This window comes from Anastrepha ludens, chromosome 5 (assembly GCF_028408465.1).
Source record: "Anastrepha ludens isolate Willacy chromosome 5, idAnaLude1.1, whole genome shotgun sequence".
In the NCBI taxonomy this organism is placed as follows: domain Eukaryota; kingdom Metazoa; phylum Arthropoda; class Insecta; order Diptera; family Tephritidae; genus Anastrepha; species Anastrepha ludens.
Genome location: NC_071501.1, coordinates 10205000 through 10227434, shown reverse-complemented (window position 1 = coordinate 10227434; position 22435 = coordinate 10205000). Strand labels below are relative to the sequence as shown.

Here is a 22435-nt window from a genome sequence, read left to right as displayed (position 1 = left end):
ACCATTTGTAACGTGAAAATGGGCTATGAATGCTGCGGCAGCTAATAGGGACGTAAAAGCGAATCTTCACATTGGAAGTGTGTAATCAGACAATTTGTAGGTGACTTAAATAGAGTAGCATAACAGTCAACACCAAAGTAGAGAAGCTCCTCTTATCTGCAAAACACGGAGTCTTCTATCATAAATTCATAAGATATCATGCGCACTAGACACCCAAGCAGTGAAAATTCGTTATGCGGGATCTATTCTGTAACCAAAGCAGCTGAATTAGCAGTGGAGTTTACTCCACTCGACACTCGCACAAATATCTTCATCGTTAGTCAGGCTACTATTAAAGCAATAATGACTGTAATGACTAGCTCGGTATGCGTGCAGCACCGCAGTTTCAAAATGGATGAGCTCTGCGAGAATAAATAGGTCATAACTTATTGGGTACCTGGACATAAGTGAATAGAGGGAAATGAGAGAGTAAACAAGCTTGCTAAGGCAGGCATCGGTTTGCCTAGGATGAATACGTCGTACATATATCCCTCATCCTCAGTTGAAGACGGAACTAGACGAGGAACTAACTCTGAAATCACCGTCTATATGGGAAGCCTCGACCTCCCACAGGATTGCCAAAATAATGATATGAACTTGCAACATGAAAGCAGCCCACTTTATTTGATCACTCCCTAGAAAGGGATGTAAAATATTGGTTGGCGTTGGCTGACAGGACGTTGTCCCACTCGATATCATGCAACTAAAATGACATTGGTCTACAACGGCGCGTGTGACTGAGGCGAAGAAGAAAGGGGTATGTTAGAAGGCGTTCCACCGTCCTGCTCTAAGCAGAACTCGTTACAACTGCCTGGGATCGGTATACTTGTCATCTCTGAAGAATATTGCTAACAAAAGTTTAAACTGCTTATTAAAACTCGCCAAGACATGCATGTTTAACACGATCCCAACAACACTGGTGACTACGGACCCTTGTGGTCTATGTAAGATCTACTCAGATTGGCCTACTTTCAGCATCACGTCTTAAAATATGCTAAATACGCTAAAATTTGAAGCACAATCCTTATGATTTGGCGAATTTTTCAAGTTCAGATTTCTTCGCAAAATCGGTAGGCTTCACAAAATAATGGTTTAGGACGTACCCTAAAACCTGTAAATGTCGAGCCACCCTAAAGTGATATTAATTCCGATATTGAAATCTTGAAGGATTGCCTGCCCATTCAGCCGTGGATTTATTATCATAAGTTTACATAAAAGTTTTACAGGAATTATTAAAAAATTAAATTTAATACGATATTATTTTATATTTATTTTGTTTATTTTTTATTATTTTCTTATTCATTATTATTATTTTATATTTATTTTATTTATTTTTTCCTTATTTAAATTTTAGCTAATCTATGTTACATTGATCTGCAACGTTAAAAAAATCTGCATAGATATTTTATTAAAAAAAGTCAAAAACTAAGTTTTCTACGAATCATTTTTGAAGTCACTGTATGTATGCTTATGTGTAGCGAGCACAAACCCGTTAATACACAAAGCTATTGCACGTTTGACCCATTAAACTGGTCAAATATTCGTTTTGCTGTGTCACAACAACAACAACAAAATCTATGCACACAGGCATGAAACAACTTCAAATTAGGGTGGGAAGCACAGCTGGAGCACATTTCATTCGACCTTTTTAGCTAATTAGCTGCTTAGCGTGTTGTCATAAGGCGTTGTTGTTGATGAATAGGTTTTTAATTAGCTATTTTTTACGCATCCATCCATCGTCTATTAATAGCCTAAATATTTATTTATTAAATTCATTGAACTGGTGTTTATGAATGCCAACAACTTCTTAAACCGCTAATATCTGCATGCGGGTTTCCCAAAAAAGTAGTTAAGAAGAAGGTTTATGTGGTTGCTAAGAAAGACGGCATATGAATGTAAGAGTAACTGACTTAAAAACGGATGAAGTATCAGCTTCGAAATGTAAGAAATACACGCGGCGGTTTTCCATTGGCTGTTGAGGGGCGACCGCTATTAGAAAAACCTTTTTCTATCATTTTGGTGTTTCTAAGCACTCCCGCATGATAGTCACCCACCAACCCATTCGGCTACGGCGGCCGACGTAAATGAGGAGATATATGTGTGAACTCGACAAGTAAAGTTAAATATTTCTGTTAAAACCGGCATTAAAAGATTTCGCTTAAGGGGTTACATGGGTTTCATTGTTTAAAAAACGGCCTATTTTCAATATTTTCTTTTTCTATATAAAAAATTATTTATTTAATTCAAACTTTTTTTGTCTTATAGATACCTACATATTTAAAGAATAGTTTCTGAAATTTTCAAAAAAAAAAAAAAATAAAACTCCTCCATTGTGACGTCATTTCCGGTGACCTCTTGGAAAAAAGTGCGTCCGCGTTGTCAGCATAACTCCTGACAGGATCATCAAAAATGAAAACACAAAAATAAGTATTTTAGTGAAGACCATAAACTCGTGATTGAACGAAGGGGTAAAAAATCCTTCGTTCCAGCACGAGTAAATTGTATCTCGAACACCTGTGTTAAATTTCATCAAGATCGGTTGAGTAGTTTTCGAGAACATTTGACAACCGACTTTGAAAACACGCTTCCGAGAAAAACTCGTTTAAAGTTTTGAGTAACAATAAAAGTGGCTTGGAGCGCACACCTTCCAAAGGCTGTATCTCCGAAACTATTATTCGGATCGACTCGAAAATTTAGGATAATATTCTTGAGATGTTGTAGAAATTAATAAGCCAAAAAAACAATCGATTTTTTGAACCCACGAAACCCATGTAACCCCTTAAGTTAAGACCTAGCGCTTGTATGTTATATATTGTAATATATGAAGTCAGTAGCAACCCTTTTGAAAAATTTGCAGATCAAAGCTTTTTTGACAAGGCGTATCTATTAAAATCAATTTTGCGAAGACGAAGGTGATGAGTATGGCAAAAAAAGATGGGTGAGAGTGTGGAAAGTGCAGGTAACCCTATCGAAACAGTGGAGCAATTTACTTCTCTCGACAGCAAAATTGCCCGGGCGTTGGTGCGGGTATAGACATACGCTCCAGAATCGAAAAAACCAGAGGGGCGTTAGGGATGTTGCACCCTGTATGTCGAACCAACAACGTGAGTTCTAGTTTAAAGGTAAGACTCTTCAAGTCTAATGTGCTGTCGGTACTGCTATAGAGTAGCTCTACCTGGAAAATCACCCCCGCTATAACCAGTCGCTTACAAGGCTAGACATTTGTATTACAAGACAAAAATGGAAATGAATTGGTAAGGAGACGGTAATATAGTGAAGAAAGCAATGGAATGGAACCCATTCGCTGCGAGGAAAGGAGCGCCTAGCAGGCTAAGAGAAACTTAGAAAAAAACCGTGGATTGCGAGACGGCTCAACTCGGGTTAATCTGGAGCAAGTGAAGGCGTTAACCAGTAATCGGAAAAATGGCGCCTAGGTGTTGTTGGTGCCCTATATCCCGCTGTGAAACAATTATGATGATGATTAGCGGTGGGTCGCCGTGTGCATAAAATGAAATGACGAAAAGCCGTTACATTTGCACCATCGTCGTATGCTTCTAGCGCCAACTTCATGTCGACTGTGCAACATAGTTCGTCCTTTTGTGTTTCTTTCACTTTCTAATATGACTATGAATAAGTTCGTGCGGTTTTTTTTCGAAATTTGAAACTTTATTGACGTAAAATGGTTACAAATTTAATATTCAAAATATTGTCCATCGCTTACTACTACTTTTTCCCATCTTTCTGGCAATTCACGGATTCCCTTTGTGAAAAATTCGGTCGGTTTTGCCGCAATCCACGAATCGATCCATTTTTTGACTTCATCGTAATTACGGAAGTGCTGGTCAGCCAGGCCATGTTGCATCGATCGGAAGAGATAGTAATCGGATGGCGCAAGGTCTGGACTATACGGCGGGTGGGGTAGGACATCTCATTTGAGCGTTTCTAAGTATGTTTTGACCACTTGTGCAACATGTGGCCGAGCATTGTCATGTTGCAAAATAACTTTGTCGTGTCTATCGGCGTATTGCGGCCGTTTTTCTCGCAGTGCTCGGCTCAAACGCATCAATTGTCGTCGGTAGACATCCCCCGTAATCGTTTCATTCGGTTTCAGTAGCTCATAATACACAACACCCAGCTGGTCCCACCAGATACACAGCATAACCTTCTGGCCATGAATATTCTGCGCCGACGTCGATGTTGAAGCATGGCCAGGGTATCCATACGTTGCCCGACGTTTTGGATTGTCGTAATGGACCCACTTTTCATCGCCAGTCACAATTCGATGCAAAAAACCCTTTCTTTTGTGCCGTTGAAGCAGTTGTTCGCATGCCATAAAACGGCGTTCAACGTCTCTTGGCTTCAATTCATACGGCACCCAATGGCCTACCTTTCGGATCATTCCCATGGCTTTTAAACGTTTGGAAATGGTTGATTGATCAACTCCCAAAGTTTTTGCAACCTCTTCTTGCGTTTGAGCCGGATCTTGATCGAGCAATTCCTCCAATTCGGTATCCATGAACTTTGGCGGCGCACCCTCGCGTTCTTCGTCTTCCAAGCCAAAATCACCACTTTTAAAGCGTGCAAACCACTTCTGGCACGTTCGCTCAGATAGAGCATGCTCACCATAAACTTCCACCAAGATACGATGACTTTCGGCTGCTTTTTTCTTCATATTAAAATAATGAAGAAGAATTCCCCGCAAAAACACATTATTTGGCACGAAATTCGACATTTTCAAGTGTGGTAAAAATATTGTTGTTTACGCTTCAAATAAAAAACTTATACTGACGTTTGTGCCTTACGACAGTAGCTCTCCAATGAATGTTTGGAAATGTGGATCGATGGAATAATAATCAAGTTACGCCATCTGTTGTAAAACCGCACGAACTTATTCATAGTCCTATTACTTTAATTTACTTATAGTGAAATATCTAAAGTACAGGGTGGGCCATATAGCGTTTGCTTTTTGAACCACAATTTTTTGAGAATGGTAACACAAATGACATGTCAAATGTGTTCATAATTTACTTGAAGGTATGATATTTACGAAATGGGACGCTATACGCTTGAACAAAATTGGGAAATATTGAAAACCAATTTCCAAAGTGGTGAATCTTCTTCTTCATCCGCGGTTACAGTAAATGGCGAGCGTTACCGTGACATGCTCAGCGAGTTTTTGTTTCCAAAAATTTAAGAGGATGGCATGGATGACATTTGGTTTCAACAGGACGGTGCAACTTGTCACACTGCCAAAGTTACACTCGAACTTTTGGCTACCGTTTCTGAAAACCGAATAATCAGCCGAAATTCCGATATCAATTGGCCGCCTCGGAGCTGTGATTTAAGCCCGTTGGACTATTTTTTGTGGGGAGCCGTTAAGGGCAAATGCTATGCGAACCATCCAGAGACGATCGATGCTTTAAAACACGAAATCGAAGTTGCCATTCGTGAAATTGGAGCCCAAACAATCGAAAATGTGCTTAAAAATTGGGTTGATCGAATGGACTATGTAAAGCCAGTCGTGGCAGTTATTTGAACGATATTATTTTTCATTCATAAATGACAAAGTTCAATCTTCAAAATAAAAAAAAGTTTGAAAAAATATTGATTAGTTTTTTTTTAGCCGATTCAAAAAGCAAATTTTACATGGCCCACCCTATACAAAACGCATTGTTGTTGGTCTAGTGACAGCTCCTTTAATGACGTGCCTTGAATTTAGATCACTTTTCATTCGATACTGGGTTGCCAATTTTTTTTCCTTACACTCGTCTTTTGTCCAATATTGCTTTATTGTCTAATTAAACTCCCTTTTTTACCCATTTTGTGGCAACCCTATTCAAAAATAAATCTAAATCAATGATCTCTCAAATACCTTTCATTGAAACTGATATTACCATATCTTTTTTCTCACTTTAAGGTTTTCCGGGAGCGTACTTTGACGTATATCTCAGGAATCGTAAGATATGCTAAATTGGAGGCGAGCTCTAAACATTTCTCACTTAATTTGGGAAAGTATGTGGACTAAAACGTTCTTAAATAGCCGTTGTCACCCATATTTCGATATTTTATTTAACTTAGATAATTTTAAAATTTTTTGTATAGGATGCAACCCTTTTATTTAGGTGTGGAGACCCTTTTGAAAAATATGTTTGGACTGAAACTTTCTGAAGCAGCTTTCTTTTGGTACAAATCTACAATAGATACTTTTTATAAAGCTTTCAAAACTACGTCCAGTCCCGCCTACGCTAGAGCATTCCTGAAAGTTCCAAAAAAAAAAAAGGATTCAGTGGTTTTGAAGCCCATATGAAACACACAAAACCACAACCTCACAAACATACAAGCATACAAACATAAAAATATTTATCCTTTTTTATATAGAGATTAATTGATTTTGATTTAAGATAAAATCAAAATCAAAACAAACATAAGTGGTTGCCCTCGCGTGTCCTTGAACCAGCGCAGCCATAAAAGCCGTTCGCGAAAGAATTCGCAGACATCCCCTTAGAAAGCAGAATATCTTGTCCAGTTAAATGAATACATCAATCAGATCTCTCTCAAGACTTATTAGAGATGATCTTCCAAACGAAAGCCTTCCGTCGCTTTTGGTCATATTTTGACAACGCGCTTGAAGAAAGTTAGACTCGACAGATCCACGCAGCACCTTCGATGGCACGCGCTCGACAGCCATGGAAATATTCTTTTCACAGATGAGAAAGCATTTCGTTGTTGAAGAAGTTTTTAATAAGCAAAACGACAAAATCAATGCTAAAACTTCTAAAGACGCAAAAAATGTTGTTCCAAGGGTTCAGCGTAGCCAACATCCAGCCTCCGTGATGGTTTGGTGAGGTGAGTCTTGTAAAGGCGTTACATCTCTTCATTTCCGCGAAAAACAAGGTTAAGATTGGGGCAAAAGTGTACCAGAAAGATGCCTCAGAAAACGTGCTTCACCACGTGCTGGGCAGTACTCTCTTCAATGAAGAGCGTTGGATCTCAAACAATATTCTTGAGTTCATAGCCGCGAAAGATTGACCGTCTGGAAGCCCAGACTACAATTTGTGGTCAGAATTGGAGAAGATGGGCTGTCGACCTAACAGAAATTTGGAGAGTCTCAAACAATCTTTGATGCGAACAGCGGCGTCCATATCCATGAAAACCAAAGGGTCGCTAATATTGCTTAACTAACTTTCTGAGCACAACCCTGTTTGGTAGTAGTGGCAGAAGAAGAAGGAGACAAGGGTACTAATCGAAGTAGTCCAACTTGAACGAAATTGCCTAAAATACGAGAAAGATTGGATGAGGAGCATAATCAACCAAAGGATAGAGGTATCAACTGCGAAGAAGGACGAGAACCACCACTACACCAATCGTTGAAGAGACTGTCTCAGGAACTTGCTTATTCTGTAGTTCGCTTGAAATTATATATACTCAATTTCGAACTTTGAAGTTCACAGACAGTTCTTGATAGATAAGTCCATTAGAGCTCGTACAAGTCTAGGCAATAAAAAAAAAAGATTTTATGCATAAATTAAAAAAAATTAAATACAACAGGAAGATCCATTTCCAGACTCAGGGTTATTAGTGTAGACATTTCGGTTACTACTATTACCTTTCCGCCACTTCTACTCGTACAAGCATACGCCGCCTTCTCAACTCTTTTCATTCACTGAATAAAGTTTAACCAACCCAATTGATCTCACAAATGCCCCATCGTAGATTGGCAATAAAGATCGTTAATATCATTTTTGTAAGCATTTTCCAAAACATTTTGTATATAAAACGATACGGCATGTCGTCATTTTACATCCCGAGAAACTTCAATTAACTCACTTTCCGCTCACTTCACACTCACCGGCTCCTATGTGACAAAGGCACCGATAGTTGTTCGAAAGTGCAAAAGTCGTTGTAATCGTTCGGAGGACGTCGGACGACACACACAATGGGCAATTGTGTTGTAGTACTAACCAGCAATACAAAAAAAAAAGTAACAGGCAATAACAAATGCAAGCCAATATGTACACCAACAATAGCAACACAACCATATGTTAAGTTCTTGCACAGAAGAGAGGGACGATTTTTTTTAATGGCAACAAATGGCGGCAACACTTAAAGTGTTCAACTGGTTCGCCCATTCAAACAGTCTATGTGGAAATTTCTGTGTTATTTTATTTTTCTTCTTTTAGTGATCGTTTATTATTTGAGTAGTACCAGTTGTTGTTGTTGTCGGATTTTATGGTAATGCTCGTAAATATGGACACGCGCTAATAAGGACTTGTACACGCGTTCGCTTATAAGCTTAGTTTGTGTTCCTTCAATGTTTTTGTTTTAATGGAAAGGAATGAACAGGCAGGCAGGCAGGCAGACAGACAGGCAGAGCGCACGATGGTGTGCAAGTGGAGAAATATTGCATTGATTAAATTTATTTGGTTTTAAGCAGGACTTAAAAGTTGATTATTACATCAAATGGAGGATTTTTTTATAAAGAAAATGCAAAGGAGCGTGAAAGAAAAAAAAATTCTTAAAAAATTAACAAAATTTGGAGCGGCTTCCAACTTTCACTTTGTCATCCTAAAATTTAATAGGCTATATAACTGCGCTTCCAAATTTTTTTTTAATTCTGATTTCGACGTAAGTTTGCAGGATTTTTATAAATCTTGCACAAAGTTTGAAACTTGGCTTAGAATGAACTATAATTTTATAAAAAAAAGAATTGAAAGTAAATAATAATAATTGTACTTAGTCTAATTGCATCAATTGCATGTACCAAGTCCAGCAATTGAGTAGAAAAGTCCTCTTTCGACGAAAAAAACTAACATTCTATCAGGCTCTAACCTATGGCGCAGAAGCTTGGACGATGACAATATCCGATGAGGCATCCCTTGGAGTGTTTGAAAGAAAGATTCTGCGGAACATTTTTGTACCTTTGCACGCTGGCGACGGCGAGTATCGTCCGCGATGGACGATGAGCTGTATCAACTTTACGGCGACATAAACATAGCGCAGCGAATAAAGATCCAGCGGCTTCGTTGGCTGTGTCATGTCGTCCGAATGGAAACAAACGCTCCGGCTCTGATAGTATTCGATGCGGTACGAGCTGTTGGTAACAGAACAAGAGGCAGTCCTGATCTGCATTGTAAACATCAGGTGGAGAAGGACTTGGCTTCACTTGGTGTGTCCAACTGGCGCCGGTTAGGACGAGAAAGAAACGACTGGCGCGCTTTGTTAAACTCGCCCAAAATCGCGTAAGCAGTTATTACGCCAATCGAGAAGAAGAAGAACAAGAATTTTTAAAAAACAAAAAAAAAATATTTTGGACTGGGTACTTTGCAATGACCCTCTTAACTTTGTATTGATTCTACTAAAAAGCATCAAATAAAAAAATGTTTTAGGTTCAGTAGTAAATCCTGTAATTAGTTGAAGGTCTCGATCTTGAAAATCGACAAAATAGTGACTTCTGAAAGCTTATACGCGAACTTTCAAGGAAAATTTATTTTACTTTTATTTAATTTATTTCGTTGTTAAAAAAATCAAAGCTTTCAACAGAAATCAAAATAACTTCATCAGATTCTAGCATTTAAATTCAAGTTTTTTGAATCTCATTTAAATCTATTGAGTGGTTCTTGAATTATAGAGATCACCGATTTCAGAAACATATGTACACTAAAGGCACCTTAGACTTTCCACTTCTCTGCTTGCTTGAACTTCGACTGGCATGCATCGGGCGTGATTCATCAGCCGAATTCTGCACGATCATTTCACATTTACATACACTTGCCCAATCAGTCGTTGTTCAGACGACAACGAAGTGTCATTGTTTGATTTTTTCGTATATCACTAACATAATCTCAGAGTTTTCGTAAACAAACCGATTTATTGCCCCTGCTACGTCAGCCTGATTGTGATTCGCTGAGAGTCGGCTAACGCTCTGATATTGGCCATACCATTCAAAATATTTTCACCATATCTGCCTGCTATCTCTGGGCCTTGCTCACTTGACGAGATTCGCCGCTGGCGACTATGGTTTTACCTCACACAAAAATGATAGAAATAAGATTGATAGATCAAGAGTACGTGACGTCACGTTTTTCTGAGTTGTGCCGTATTGCCAACCATTTGCTCTTCGGAATAAATTTAGTGCTTTTTTGTACCGAAAATGCGAAAATTTTGAAGTTTCGTGTTTATTTCTGTTTTTTTAATTTAAAGTTACCGAAACTTTAAGTTAAAAAAACTGTATTTTTATACAAAAGAAGGTTAAAAAAGGCCACTCTGAGAAGATGTTAGTGCTAATGAAAATTTGCCAATTCTTATAAAATTTGATATTTTGAAAATGTGAATTCAATTTTTTGCTCCTTTTAAGGTTATGCAAGAAAATTAAATCTTCTTCCCTCAACTCTTCTCAAGATTGAAAACCTTTTTACACATTTTAAAAGGCGTTTGAATTTACTGAATGCGGATTAAAACCATAGAGGTGTAATCGTTTCTTCCGGACATCAATTCTTAGTGGGGCATAGGGCATTAAGCAAAAAAATACCAGTAAATACTAAAGAAGCCATAATAACATTTTTATAAAAAGAGTACCTTATCTAGTTATATATACCTATGTATATAATTGGCCCGTACACCCTTTTTGGGTGTTTGGCCGAACTCCTCCTCCTATTTGTTGTGTGCGTCTTGTGTTGTTCCACAAATGGAGGGACCTACAGTTTTAAGCCGTCTCCGAATGGCAGATATTTTTATGAGGAGCTTTTTCATGGCAGAAATACACTCGGAGGTTTGCCATTGCCCGCCGAGGGGCGACCGCTATTAAAAAAATGTGCTTCGTTAATTTTGGTGTTTCACCGAGATTTGAAGCTACGTTCTCTCTATGAATTCCGAATGGTGGTCACGCACCAACCCATTCGGCTACGGCGGCCGTAACTTATCTAGTTACATAACCTCAAATATAGCTAAAAAATCGTTCTCTTAACAAAAGAGTTTCGCTTAACAAAAAAAAAAACTAATAAATTAAATTATACATAGCCATAACACATTTATTTAAAAAAACGCACATTTCAAAAATAATTTGTCACGCATACAAAGTTCTTTAAGTAATTCAATAAAGATTTGGTGTTTATTTTCCTTAAATGGGCATTTTAGCGCGTTTTTATATCCAAAGCTAGGCAACACTGTAGTAGCGAGAGAGAGATTTGACTGCCGAAAGCAGAAGAACACCAACAACACCTGCAATCGCGGGCAATGCCACCAGATGTTAAAAAAAGTAAAGCTAAATAAAACTGAGTGAATTATTTAACTAATTATTAAAAAAATTATATTTTACAAAATTATAAACGTTACATTTTAATTAGAACAGGATAGAAAAATGTCATGAATAACAAAAAAAAAATGCTAAATAAAGTTACGAAAATGGTAATCTGGCCATACAGGTGCTAAAATCACGTAACTCGTTGTCAAATTCGCTGAGAGCAAAGTAACGGGGCCACGATAGGCGCCATCTCATTATTCTTTCCTTCATGCGTATAAACCCGGTCTTACCAATACACATTAAGTACTTCCAGACAAATGTTAAGCAATTTTAGACAGCTCTTTTACAGGGTTCCCAACATATGTTTATTTATATTTATTTATTTATTTAATTTCAGAAATCCATCACATATCAGTAGCTTCATCTATTCGCCACTCGCTAACGCATGGCGAATCGAAGAGATCTTGAATTAGTTAACTATAGCACTAAGAGTTGTTGACAAGTTTTGACTATTCATTTGTTTTTTGTTTCATTGTAATAATTTTGTATGAAAATATTGTTCGTTCTCTTACCTCTGAGCAAATTAAAAAAAATTCAACAAAATTTCATACGTCTCAAAAAAATTTGCTAGTAGTAGCTTAGTAGTAGCTCATTGAATCTTGCTGTAATAAAGTGCAAATCTGAAGTGGCTCAAAAGTTAATTTTTTGTTTCCTTACGGTGCCGGGTGTTGTCTTCATTTTTCTTCTCTACAGTAAGAAATTTCATTCCAGTTCTCCCTTCACAAGATTTTCTTGCAAACCTTTTTAGCTATCATTAATTTCGGAAATAGAACACTGTTCGGCGCTTGAGCAGTAAATATTGCTAAAATTAATTTTCCACAGGAGTTATACTGCAGAACTGTAGATTTATAAGTGTTTTAAGAAAGCTTACAGGCAATTGACTTCGGCACTTTATGGACGTTAAAGGTAAGCATTGTCGGTAAGTGTTTAGTTGCGATCACTGATGGTGCGGCAGATTACAAATACACTTCGCGACATTACCAGTGCGATTTTTCAATGCAAATGAAGGTTCCTGCATATTAAGTCGACTGAATGCACAGAGATCGGAAATGTGTTTTTGTTTTTAAAGGTATGCTATTTAACTGCGGTTTTTTTAGAAGTAGTTCAAATTGCTTTGTTTATTTTCACTATCAGGGTAAAAAGGCCAATTCAAGTGCAGAATTGTATTTGCTGCTTTATTACTGAACACACCCAAGAACATATGTACCCTACTAAGCAGTTGAGTATCAAATAAGTGCTTATATTACATCATGAATAATTACAAAAGTGCTCTTTTTTTACAAGGCTCTGAAAAAACTGAGTACTTTTCTTTTGTCGTTGTGAAATTACATCGCTTTTCTTTTCAAATAAACGAATTCAATTGCTAAGAAAGGTAAATTCAGTACTCATTTTTATGCTTACATTGCAATTAGTGGTTCCGAAAAAATTGCTTTTTATGTCATTATAAACACCGCGGTGCTTAAAGTGCCCACTAGTGTCTTGTGGGGAAAACAGAAAGCTCGCGACGAATACGATTGAATTGGTGGTATTGCTGAATCCACGTGAATTTGAAAACACTTTTTTCAGATACAAATGACGCATTTTCATGATTCGAAATCAGCTGTCACGAAGTAAACAACCAAATTTTGAGTAAACAAAGTGTTGTCATTGGATAATACAAAATGAAATTAAGAGAAAAAAAGTTATTCCAGGGCGTATTTAATCCAGCAAATATTTTACATGGGTTTAGTTTTCGCTCTTGGTTTTCAGATCGCCAAATCAAGGTGAAAATTTTTGAGGCGGATGAACTCGCTTTGACAGAAATAATTTATTTTTAGATATTTAATAATTTGATTAAAAATACAAACAAAATCGTAATTTCACTTTAATTCCTCTCATCAATATTCTATATAAATGTAATAATGGATGCAAAGGTAAAATATCTGAACATACGGGTAATTGAGGAAATCGATGAGGTACAGGTAGACATTATCAGATAAAAGAGTAATTTTTATTACCGCATTGCAAACTATCCGTAAAACTTCCTACAAGCGCTTCTTCCATTTTAGTATAGAACGGGATGCACGGGGTGGATAGCAGAAATAGTTCATTCCCGTTCCAAAAGACACTTACCCATGTTTAAAGCATTTTTTTTATTAATTTTCACACAACATAATTGTAATTTTGAAATTAAAATGTAAATAAACTCAAGGCGGATTCATTAAAGGTGGTGGCACTAGACCATCAACTCTGTTCTATACATTTGATTGTTAAAGCAAAGTATTGTGAAACTAGAAAACAAATAATGAACTCGCCTTGTTTCATTCTGAGCTGACAGCCACATGGACATGCCGAAAGAAAAAAAAAACAACTCAGCTGATTTACCAACACCAACGTTAAGAGATTCGCCTTGAATAAACTAAATGTAAGCAAATTTCTCATTTTGACAATCCGCAAGCCAAGAGAAATAAAAAAATTATTTCCGTTTTTCTACTGATATCACCTTGAATAAATTGGCCTTGACTGATTCATTGGTTTTTGCAAAATTTTCCCACACAAATTTCAGGTGTTCGTGCATATACGAGTATGTAAAAAGTGGCACAAAATAATCACCCTATCGGAAGATTTCTGATTCTTGGGCATGGCGTCGTACTTCAGTCATATTTGACAGTTGTCAACTAGACAGCTGGGGTGTACAAATAGATAAGTAGTGGAGCGCGTAGAGGTCAAAATAAATATTTCCTCGAAAGATTACTCAAAATAATTTTGATTTTTATTTAGTAAAAAAGTTATTCACAAACAAACTTGATTATTAATAATGCGCCACCTACTACTCGGCGCTCTGGAACAAGGGAGGTAGAACAGTGCTCGAACGGTGGCCTTCAGTGTTAAGATTACTTACCAGTGCGCAGTAGGATAAAGATTTTGAAATGGCCCAATCAATATATTCTACATTCCGAAGAATTTATTAGAAATTTTTAGGGCACAACTTTGCCATATGTGCAAGTATATAAATCTACATAAACTTTAATTAATATAAAATCTACCATTTGACATTGTTATGTACGGGTCCGGTACTCGAAGTGTAACCAATTACAAAGGCCATAAATTTAGGTTGGAAACCTACTTTCATTCATTTCAAAGTAAAAAAATGTGGAAAAATAATACAAAATTAAGAATCAATTTACTTTTGCTCAATATGAACACTTTTTACCTTCACTATGTATGGCCTTGAGACGAATCGCAAGCTGCCCGAATGTGACTTGCAGGTATTTCGGTCCACTCGCGGGCAATGGCCTTTTTCAGTGCCTCAAGACTGGTGAATCCTTTAGCTAGGACCTTGCTCGCGAAAATGACCCAAAGAGAATAATCCATCGGATTCGCTCTGGTGAATTTAAGAGCCATTGTGTGGACGTTATGAAGTTCGCAATGTTGTTTTTTAGCCATTCTTGGTTCACTCGAGCTTTGTGAGACAATGCCGAGTCCTGTTGAAATGTCCATGGTCTGCCACCGGAAGGTTTGTCTGCCCACGTCTTCAAAGCAACCTTCAGAATAATTTGGAGACAATTTGAGAGCACCCATCTGCGGTTACAGCAGCCCAAACCATTACCTGTGGCGGTAGCAATTATGGAAGAGATAGAGCAGTAGAATATTGGAGTGCCTGGCGTTTTGCAACCTTTTTTTATATTTACTTTACCCATCCCTACTTCGAATCTTTCGTGTCGCGCAGCAGTATTCTTCTACTTGATCAGGTGATCCTGTCATCGATCAAAATAACTGATTGGCGAAAGAAGCCAAATCTGTAGCGTACGGCGGTTGAGATAAGACCTCCCATTTCAGTGTTTCGTATTGCGGCATGCTACCGAGATTGTCAACTTTGCAGTCCATTGCTATCCCTTGTGATGGCTAAATTTGGTTTTATAAGTGAATTTCAATGCAGCTTTCTTACGTAGCTCCACCGTTTTAATCTAGCAGATAATTCGACCTGCCCTGAGTGCAACAGTGAAGATGAGAGTGCAGAACATGTGACTTTACACTGCTCCGGATTCTATGAAGAGCGCTTCGAGCTCATAAATGTCCTCGGCGTCGTCCAGACACCAGATAACCTTGTAACGCAAGTGTTGAACTCGAAAGAGAATCGGGAAACAGTAAAAAAGTTTACAGCAAGGATAGTAATAAAACTCCGAATGGGAGCGCAAAGCAGAAGCAAAGCAAATGCGACCGATCTAGAACACTCAACAGATGCGTCGTCCAAAGAAGACATTTTGCAACATATCTCCTCCGGGGGAAATAGTATTTACTACCAGGCGACAAGCACAAACGCGTGAGGTAAAGCCTCAAGACGAAGCCAAACAGACAACAAGTCGATGTCGAGTAACGAAATTGCAACTTTCCGATGCCCCATTGGCCACAAAGCAATGCAGGCTAGCGATAGGGTATAACCCCAATACGCAATTAGGAGAGGAACCTTAGCAATGGAGACTATGGATAGGGTACAACCCCAATACGCAATTAGAAGAGGAACCTGGCTGCAGGTACCTGGTGTGTGTAAAAAGCATAAATACGACTCCACCTTAATGAAATGCTTTTAGCAGTCCCCGGGTGGAATTAGTCGAGAGAGGACAAATGTTATAAGGTTAGTGGGAACATGTCCCACATACCACTAGAGTGACGGCACCTTTCATGATGTTTCTTACATTGTCGATTTTGATCTCCTCTTGAAAAAAAGCAGCTACCAGAAAATTTCAAGGAAATGGTGACTTAACGAAAGCCGCCATTGAGTAGAACCCCCAAGGAAGCCGCAGACGTGGTGGATCAGCGAATACCTGGAGACGACTGCTGTAGCTGGAATGGAGTTAAGAGATTGACGCAAAACAGACTCGAATGGAGGAAAATCGTTGTGGCTCTAGGATGAGCTCTAGTAATTTATATCGGTGAACAAAAACCTTCTGACCGTAAATTTAGTAGGAAACAAAATTGAGCTACTCCTAAGCGATCTTCATTTCTCCACCCTATTAGTTGCACCAGATGAATCCACGGAAATTATTTCTATTCTCTGTTAAAGCACTCTGGGACAAAATAACTGCAGTGGCAGTGCAACAATCCAACCCAATCGAATCCCAAACGAAAATCCCACACACGCTTTCTCAGCCTATTTCACACTGTGAAATCGATTTCGCGTTAATTCAAGCTAAACTTTGCGCACTTCCGTAGATTATGAATTCTAATGAAATGCAACAACCTCTAAAAACCCCTCATTCGCTATGCCAGTTTACTGCGCCACTCAGCAAGCCCGTTTGGACACGTTTGGCAATTTCAAAAATTTCTTCCTGCCCAAGCAAAAACTATAGTAACTAGACGAGTCGATGAGTGTTCAACTGCCGGAATTCAGCTGTGCCAGAAGCTTTAAAGACTTTCACATGGAAAGTTCTTTCAACTCTAGCCAACTAGTGAGGCGGAAACCGATCCATATTTGGTGCTGGTCAACGATCTGGCCGAACTGTTAGTTGGCGCGTACAGCCGTGCTATCACTGACAGATCGATCGCACATTTGACGCGCTAGCACGTCAGTGAACATCTTGCACTTTGGAATGATGATGCACATGGATGTGCATATGTAGTGGGGTAGCGTATGAGTATGCACTGCGATCGATCATTTGGTTTGGGTACCGCAAAGTTGTTGGCAGGCAGGCAGGCACCATATTTAGCAAAACCGCTGCCAACAACTACTTCCAGTACAAATATAAACAATATCTTTGGCGTGCACGACTGGTAGAATTGCACTGCCATAAAACACCGGCAACAACAAAAGTGAAAAACATAAAAAATAGCTGCCATAACAACAACGATAAAGTAGCAAAAAAGCAGCAGCGAGTAATAAACAAGGAATTGTAACAGTTGCGGAAGGCGAACGAAATTTTATAAAAAGTAAAAGAATAAATTGAAGAATGTGCTAGAAAATGCACTGTAGTTTGTGATGTTGTTGTTATTGCATGCATCAATATTAATGAACACTGTACAGTGGAGCAATTTAAGAAAATTATGGATAATATGTTAAAATGATCAAAGAGCCTTGTTAGAAATAGTCCGTTGCATCCGTACAAAACGCAAACAAATCAGCTGTTCTGTATTGTATGTTGCCTACATTGTTGTTGTGATGGACTTGACGTACGGCAAAAGTAGCGAGTTGGCCCACTTTTGTGCATTCCGGTAAGACGTCCGGCATGAATGTGGCATTCTCTATACAAATATAGACATTCAATTCGGCTGTCAATCAAATGCCGTAACGGTCGCAACGGACTCATTCTGGCGGGCCTACAAAGGTTGTCATTTTTATCATGCGAAGTTCACTAACCAGCAAATGTTCGGAAATTATTAAAGAAACAGAAAATTAAACAGAAATTCCATCTCGATTTCTAGTTTGCGGTCATAGGGAACGTAAAAATTCGAGCCAACATATTGAATTTTCCGTATCAGTTACCCAATATCTGTAGACGGATGCCTGATTCTTACAATGGAACTTCAGCGAACACCTTGAAGACGTAGATTACGCCAACGTCAACAAATCACTCTGACATGCAAAAGAAGCTCGACGTTTTGGTGGAAGAATCAAAGAAAGTCGGGCTGAAGGTTAACGGGGAAATAACTAAATCGCTTGAAGTAAATGCCGCGGATCCAAGCAGTAGCTTTAGCTTTAAGAATTCCAGCATTCAAAACGTCAACAACTTCACCTACCTGGGAGGTGTAATTTCTACGGACGGAGGTGCAGCAGACGACATACAAATCAGAATCGCAAACGCGCACGTAGTGCGTTTGCTCAGTTGAACAAGATATGGAATTCTACATCGATTTCCACACTTACAAAGCTGCGTATTTTGAACTTAAAAGTAATATCGGTCCTTTTGTTTGACTATGAAACCTGAGTCATGACAGATTTGCTCGTAAATAAGCTGCAAGTTTTTGTTAACAAATGTTTAAGACGATTATTGCGGATTTGGTGGTCCAGAACAATCAACAACAGAGAGCTTTGGGCGAATCGTAAGCAGTTATCCATGCAGACTGCAATAAAGCAAAGGCGGTGGAGGTCATATTCTTCGAAAGGATCCCACAGAAATATGCAGGAGAGCACTCGATTGGGACCAGAAAGGCAGCAGAAAAAGACGCCGTAGGTGTACTTGGAAGAAAACTCTCGAAAAAGAACTTACGTGTGTAGGGAAATTTTTCAAAGAAGTCAAAGTCATCGCGAAGGATCGTGACCGTCGGAAACGATTTGTAGAGGCCGTATGTCCCATCAGGGAGAGCAGGAATTAAGAGAGAGAGAGACCCACTCAAAATTAAAAAAAGTTATAAAAATTAAATTTAAAAAAATAAAAATCTCGTTTTATATTTTTTGGTTTTGTTCTGTTTTGAAGTGAAACTTCTTAGGCGTCGATGGACGAGCGAGAGCGGGGAGCAAAATTTCAAGGCCATGCAACGCTTTGGGCATTTTGTTTCCGCGAGAGAGAAAGAAGATATAACGTAGAGGAAAATCACTCCTACGCTAAGACTCTAATCTAAGTCGTACGACGTTACTCGTATTGTAGGAGCAAAAGAGAACTACGTATACATTATATACAAGGCGTTAGAATATAACAGAGAGAGAAAGAGAGTGACGCGTAAACGTACAGCACTAACACCATACTACTATAGTAGAGCGAAAGAGAACAAAATAGTGTTAGAGTAGAATAGATAGTATTGCGCATGGGCGTGCCTTGTCTATGCACGTTATAGTGTTAGACGCTATATGTGCGCACGGGTCTAACGCCACGCTAATACATCGGAGCGGGAGAGAGCAACGTATAGTTATTTTTGTAAATTTTGTCTATTGGTATTCTCTGCAAATGTTGTGAATTTCTTTAGATATACATTCTTTTTCTCTCTCTCTCTCTCTCTGACTCTCTCTCGGGTCTCTCCCTCTTTCTTTGTCTGCCTTGAAAGTTTCGCTTCTGTTATGTGTACTACGCTAAACGCACTTTTTTCCATGTTTTGGTCATTTGTGTAGAGAAATTAAGCGGAAATGAATGGGTAATATCGATCTGTAAACATTTTATGCGGATTTACGGAAAACACCAAACAAATACAACCCCTCCCCTGTGAATGTCCTGCACTTCAAAGAAGCCGTGCCAAATATCTTGGCGATTATTTCTTCGAAGAGCCCTCCCATTGGAGGGACGAGTTAACTTCTTAAAAAGATATAAGTGGTTTAAGCAACTTAATTAAGCAACATAGTTGGAAATCAAATGCAGGTATCACAATGGGTCTTAGGACCACCGAGTGTCTTGTCTAAGAACCTGACTAACCTAACCTACTGAAAAGGGCATTTTCCTATGGAAATTCTGTGGAAATTTCCAAAGCGTTGGCGTTAGGTAAATATTATGTAAAGAAAAAAAATAGGCATTTACTTGTTTTGTCCAGAGAAAATTTAGAGCGTAGCATCAAACAAAAATATGTTTACTGACCATTCTGCTGTATACTGACGACCCGGTAGTTGGGTTTGAAAGAAAGAAAATAAATCTTGATGCAGATTTTTTTGTGAACGAAGGTTATGATAGTTTTATGCCAGTAATAGTGGAATACCAAACATTTCTGCTGATTCTTGCAATTTCAAGCAGATTTCTCCGCCTACTTAATCACTTCTTTCCCACTGTTCCGGCGCAATGACCAATTGTTGTCTTTCCCATTGTTTGCGATGGGAAAACTTGTGCGGCTAACTTGTTGCTGCCACAAATTGGCAGCAGCCAATATACACACACATGTACGTACATGTACGTATGTGTGATTATGCATTTCAAAATATTTATATACCTTTAGAAAACTTTACTTTGTTACCGGAAAAAAGACAAAAATACCATCAAAGGGTAACTTACCGTTTCTGTGCAATTTCTGACGTTGGCCGCCGCCTCCAACGTCTCTGATGCCATGGCCATTATGACTACCGCCATTGTAGTTGCCACCAACACCACTCACACCGTTGCCGTTGCTGTTGCCGTTACGGCCATTTTTCTTCCTCTGCGTCGACGTGGCACGTTTGCTTGTGTTGACAGCAAATGCCGATGCTGATGCCGTTGCAGTTGCCTTTGCCGCTGCCGCATTTGTGGGATCTTCCAGCGCAATATTGTCCGCAACAAATGCATTACTATTTATGTTGCTCTCGATGTTCAGACCACTTTTGGTTTTACGACGTGATGCCTGATGTGTTTGCGTTTGATGCACATGCTGTTGTTTTTGTTGTTGGCGTTCGCGTTCGCGTTGTTTACGCGATTTTTCATGCTTTTGTGATTTCTGCGGCTGTGGCTGCAACACTTCTTGTTGTTGCTTTTTGCGTTTTTGTGCGCGCTGTTGCTGGCGATGATGTTGTGCCTGTTGTTGCCGTTGTTGCTCTTGCTCGAGTCGCTGCAGCCGCTTCGACGCAACTCGTGTACGCGCCGTCCACGAATCGATGCTGGACTCAACGAATGCCGCGTGACTCGAATTCGCCGGCAGCGGCGTCTCGGCATATTCTCTCAGCAGCTGCGCGGGCGAAAGGCTACGCAGTTGTTGCTGTGTGAGCGTTTTGTGTGTCGTTGCTGCATGGGCGGGTGTGAAGGTGAGGAATATTAAGGATGTGCTGAAGAACATAAGACAGGAAAGTAAAAGCGGCCTATGTTGTGTTTTATTTTTTGTTCTGCCAGAGGTGTTTTGTTTACTCAGGCAGCGCAAGGAGCTCATATTTGATAATTTCGGCTTTGTTGGCATTGCATGCGACATTTGGAAGACTCTTTTTTTTCCTACGGAGCTTGAAATTAGTGTATTAGTAAATTTAATTATTTTTATGCATTTCGATTTTTGGTTTCTTTTGTTATTTCACACTTCACGTTTTCAATTACGATTTTTCCACAATTTCTATGCCCTTTCTTTTTAATTTTTCTTCAGATTTTTCACACATTTTACAACTTAATTATTTTATTTGGCAATTCTATGCCTCGTAGTTTATTTCTCGCTGAAATTTTGTGTTATCCACAGACTAAAATGAAATGGAGAAAAAATGCTTTTAACACTTTTGCACATTTTGTTAAATTTAATGGAAATTTTTTTACATCCTGAACCTGGAAAAACCAATTATTTTTTTCACTTACACGCTTTTTAATGAAACACACAAAACCCGAAAAAATTATAAATCAATATTGGTTGTTTAATTTGCGAGACCTTTTTATTTGTGTATTATATTTATGAATGTATAAATGCAAATCACTGAATTCGCCATACTGAGTTTTGTGGCCCCTAATGAATTTGGAGTTGTCCATTTATTTCTCACACTTGCACAACTAATTTAAATATCTGATATCACTTCTGAGAGAATGGAGACAATTGTGTCAAGCATGACAGAATACAACATTGCGCCAATACTGTCAAAGTCACTGAGAGCGGGATAGCGATACGAGACGGGCTCTGTCTTTGCATTCTGTACATCGCACTTCCGCACATATCTCAGTGAATTTGACAGTATCAGCTGTTGAGCTGACGTAATAGTAGAGTTTTGTTTGAATTATTTTGTTCACACACAACTTTTTTCTCTCTATTTTTGGATCTATTACTCTTATCATATTTCTTGTTTGTGCTAACCAAATCGAGCTTTTCATTTTTACTCACAAATCTTCGCTAGTTTGACATTCACTTGCAATCTATATAATTTATTAGCTATTCTAGCAACTCTTCCCATAAAAACTTGCAAGAATAAAGGATCATTTTCATTACTTCATCAACTAGAAACATATTTAAGAAAGACGAAGTCACGCGAGCGATTGAATGGGGTAGCACACTTTAATATTTATAGATACATAACTCTCTCTGTTTAAAGAATTTTATAAAAATTTACTCAAAAACATCGACTAGTAGGAATAAAAATGAACTGAAATGGGAGTTTCGGTGTGCCATTGATGAAATTGAGGCATTTAAGATTTCGTTGGAAAAGACCAACGTGTGCCGGCTCTATCCAAAATGTTACCAAACATGTGTTTTAATCGTCACAAAGCGCCTAGAATAGGAACGGCTAGACTTTTTTCTGCCATATATATTGTAAATTTACATTCAGACAAGGCT

At 38.5% G+C, this 22435-nt stretch overlaps 1 protein-coding gene across 1 annotated transcript in view; it reads right to left on the bottom strand.

Annotated features, from left to right (window-relative positions):
* LOC128863509 (probable basic-leucine zipper transcription factor P) overlaps nucleotides 1-21417 on the bottom strand; it is a 97725-nt gene extending 76308 nt beyond the window's left edge. Inside the window, exon 1 of the mRNA XM_054102711.1 lies at nucleotides 20224-21417. Within this exon, the coding sequence (XP_053958686.1) occupies nucleotides 20224-21103 (880 nt within the window). The 5' untranslated portion in view covers nucleotides 21104-21417. The remainder of the gene's footprint in view (nucleotides 1-20223) is intronic.
* Between the last annotated feature and the right edge of the window lie 1018 nt (nucleotides 21418-22435).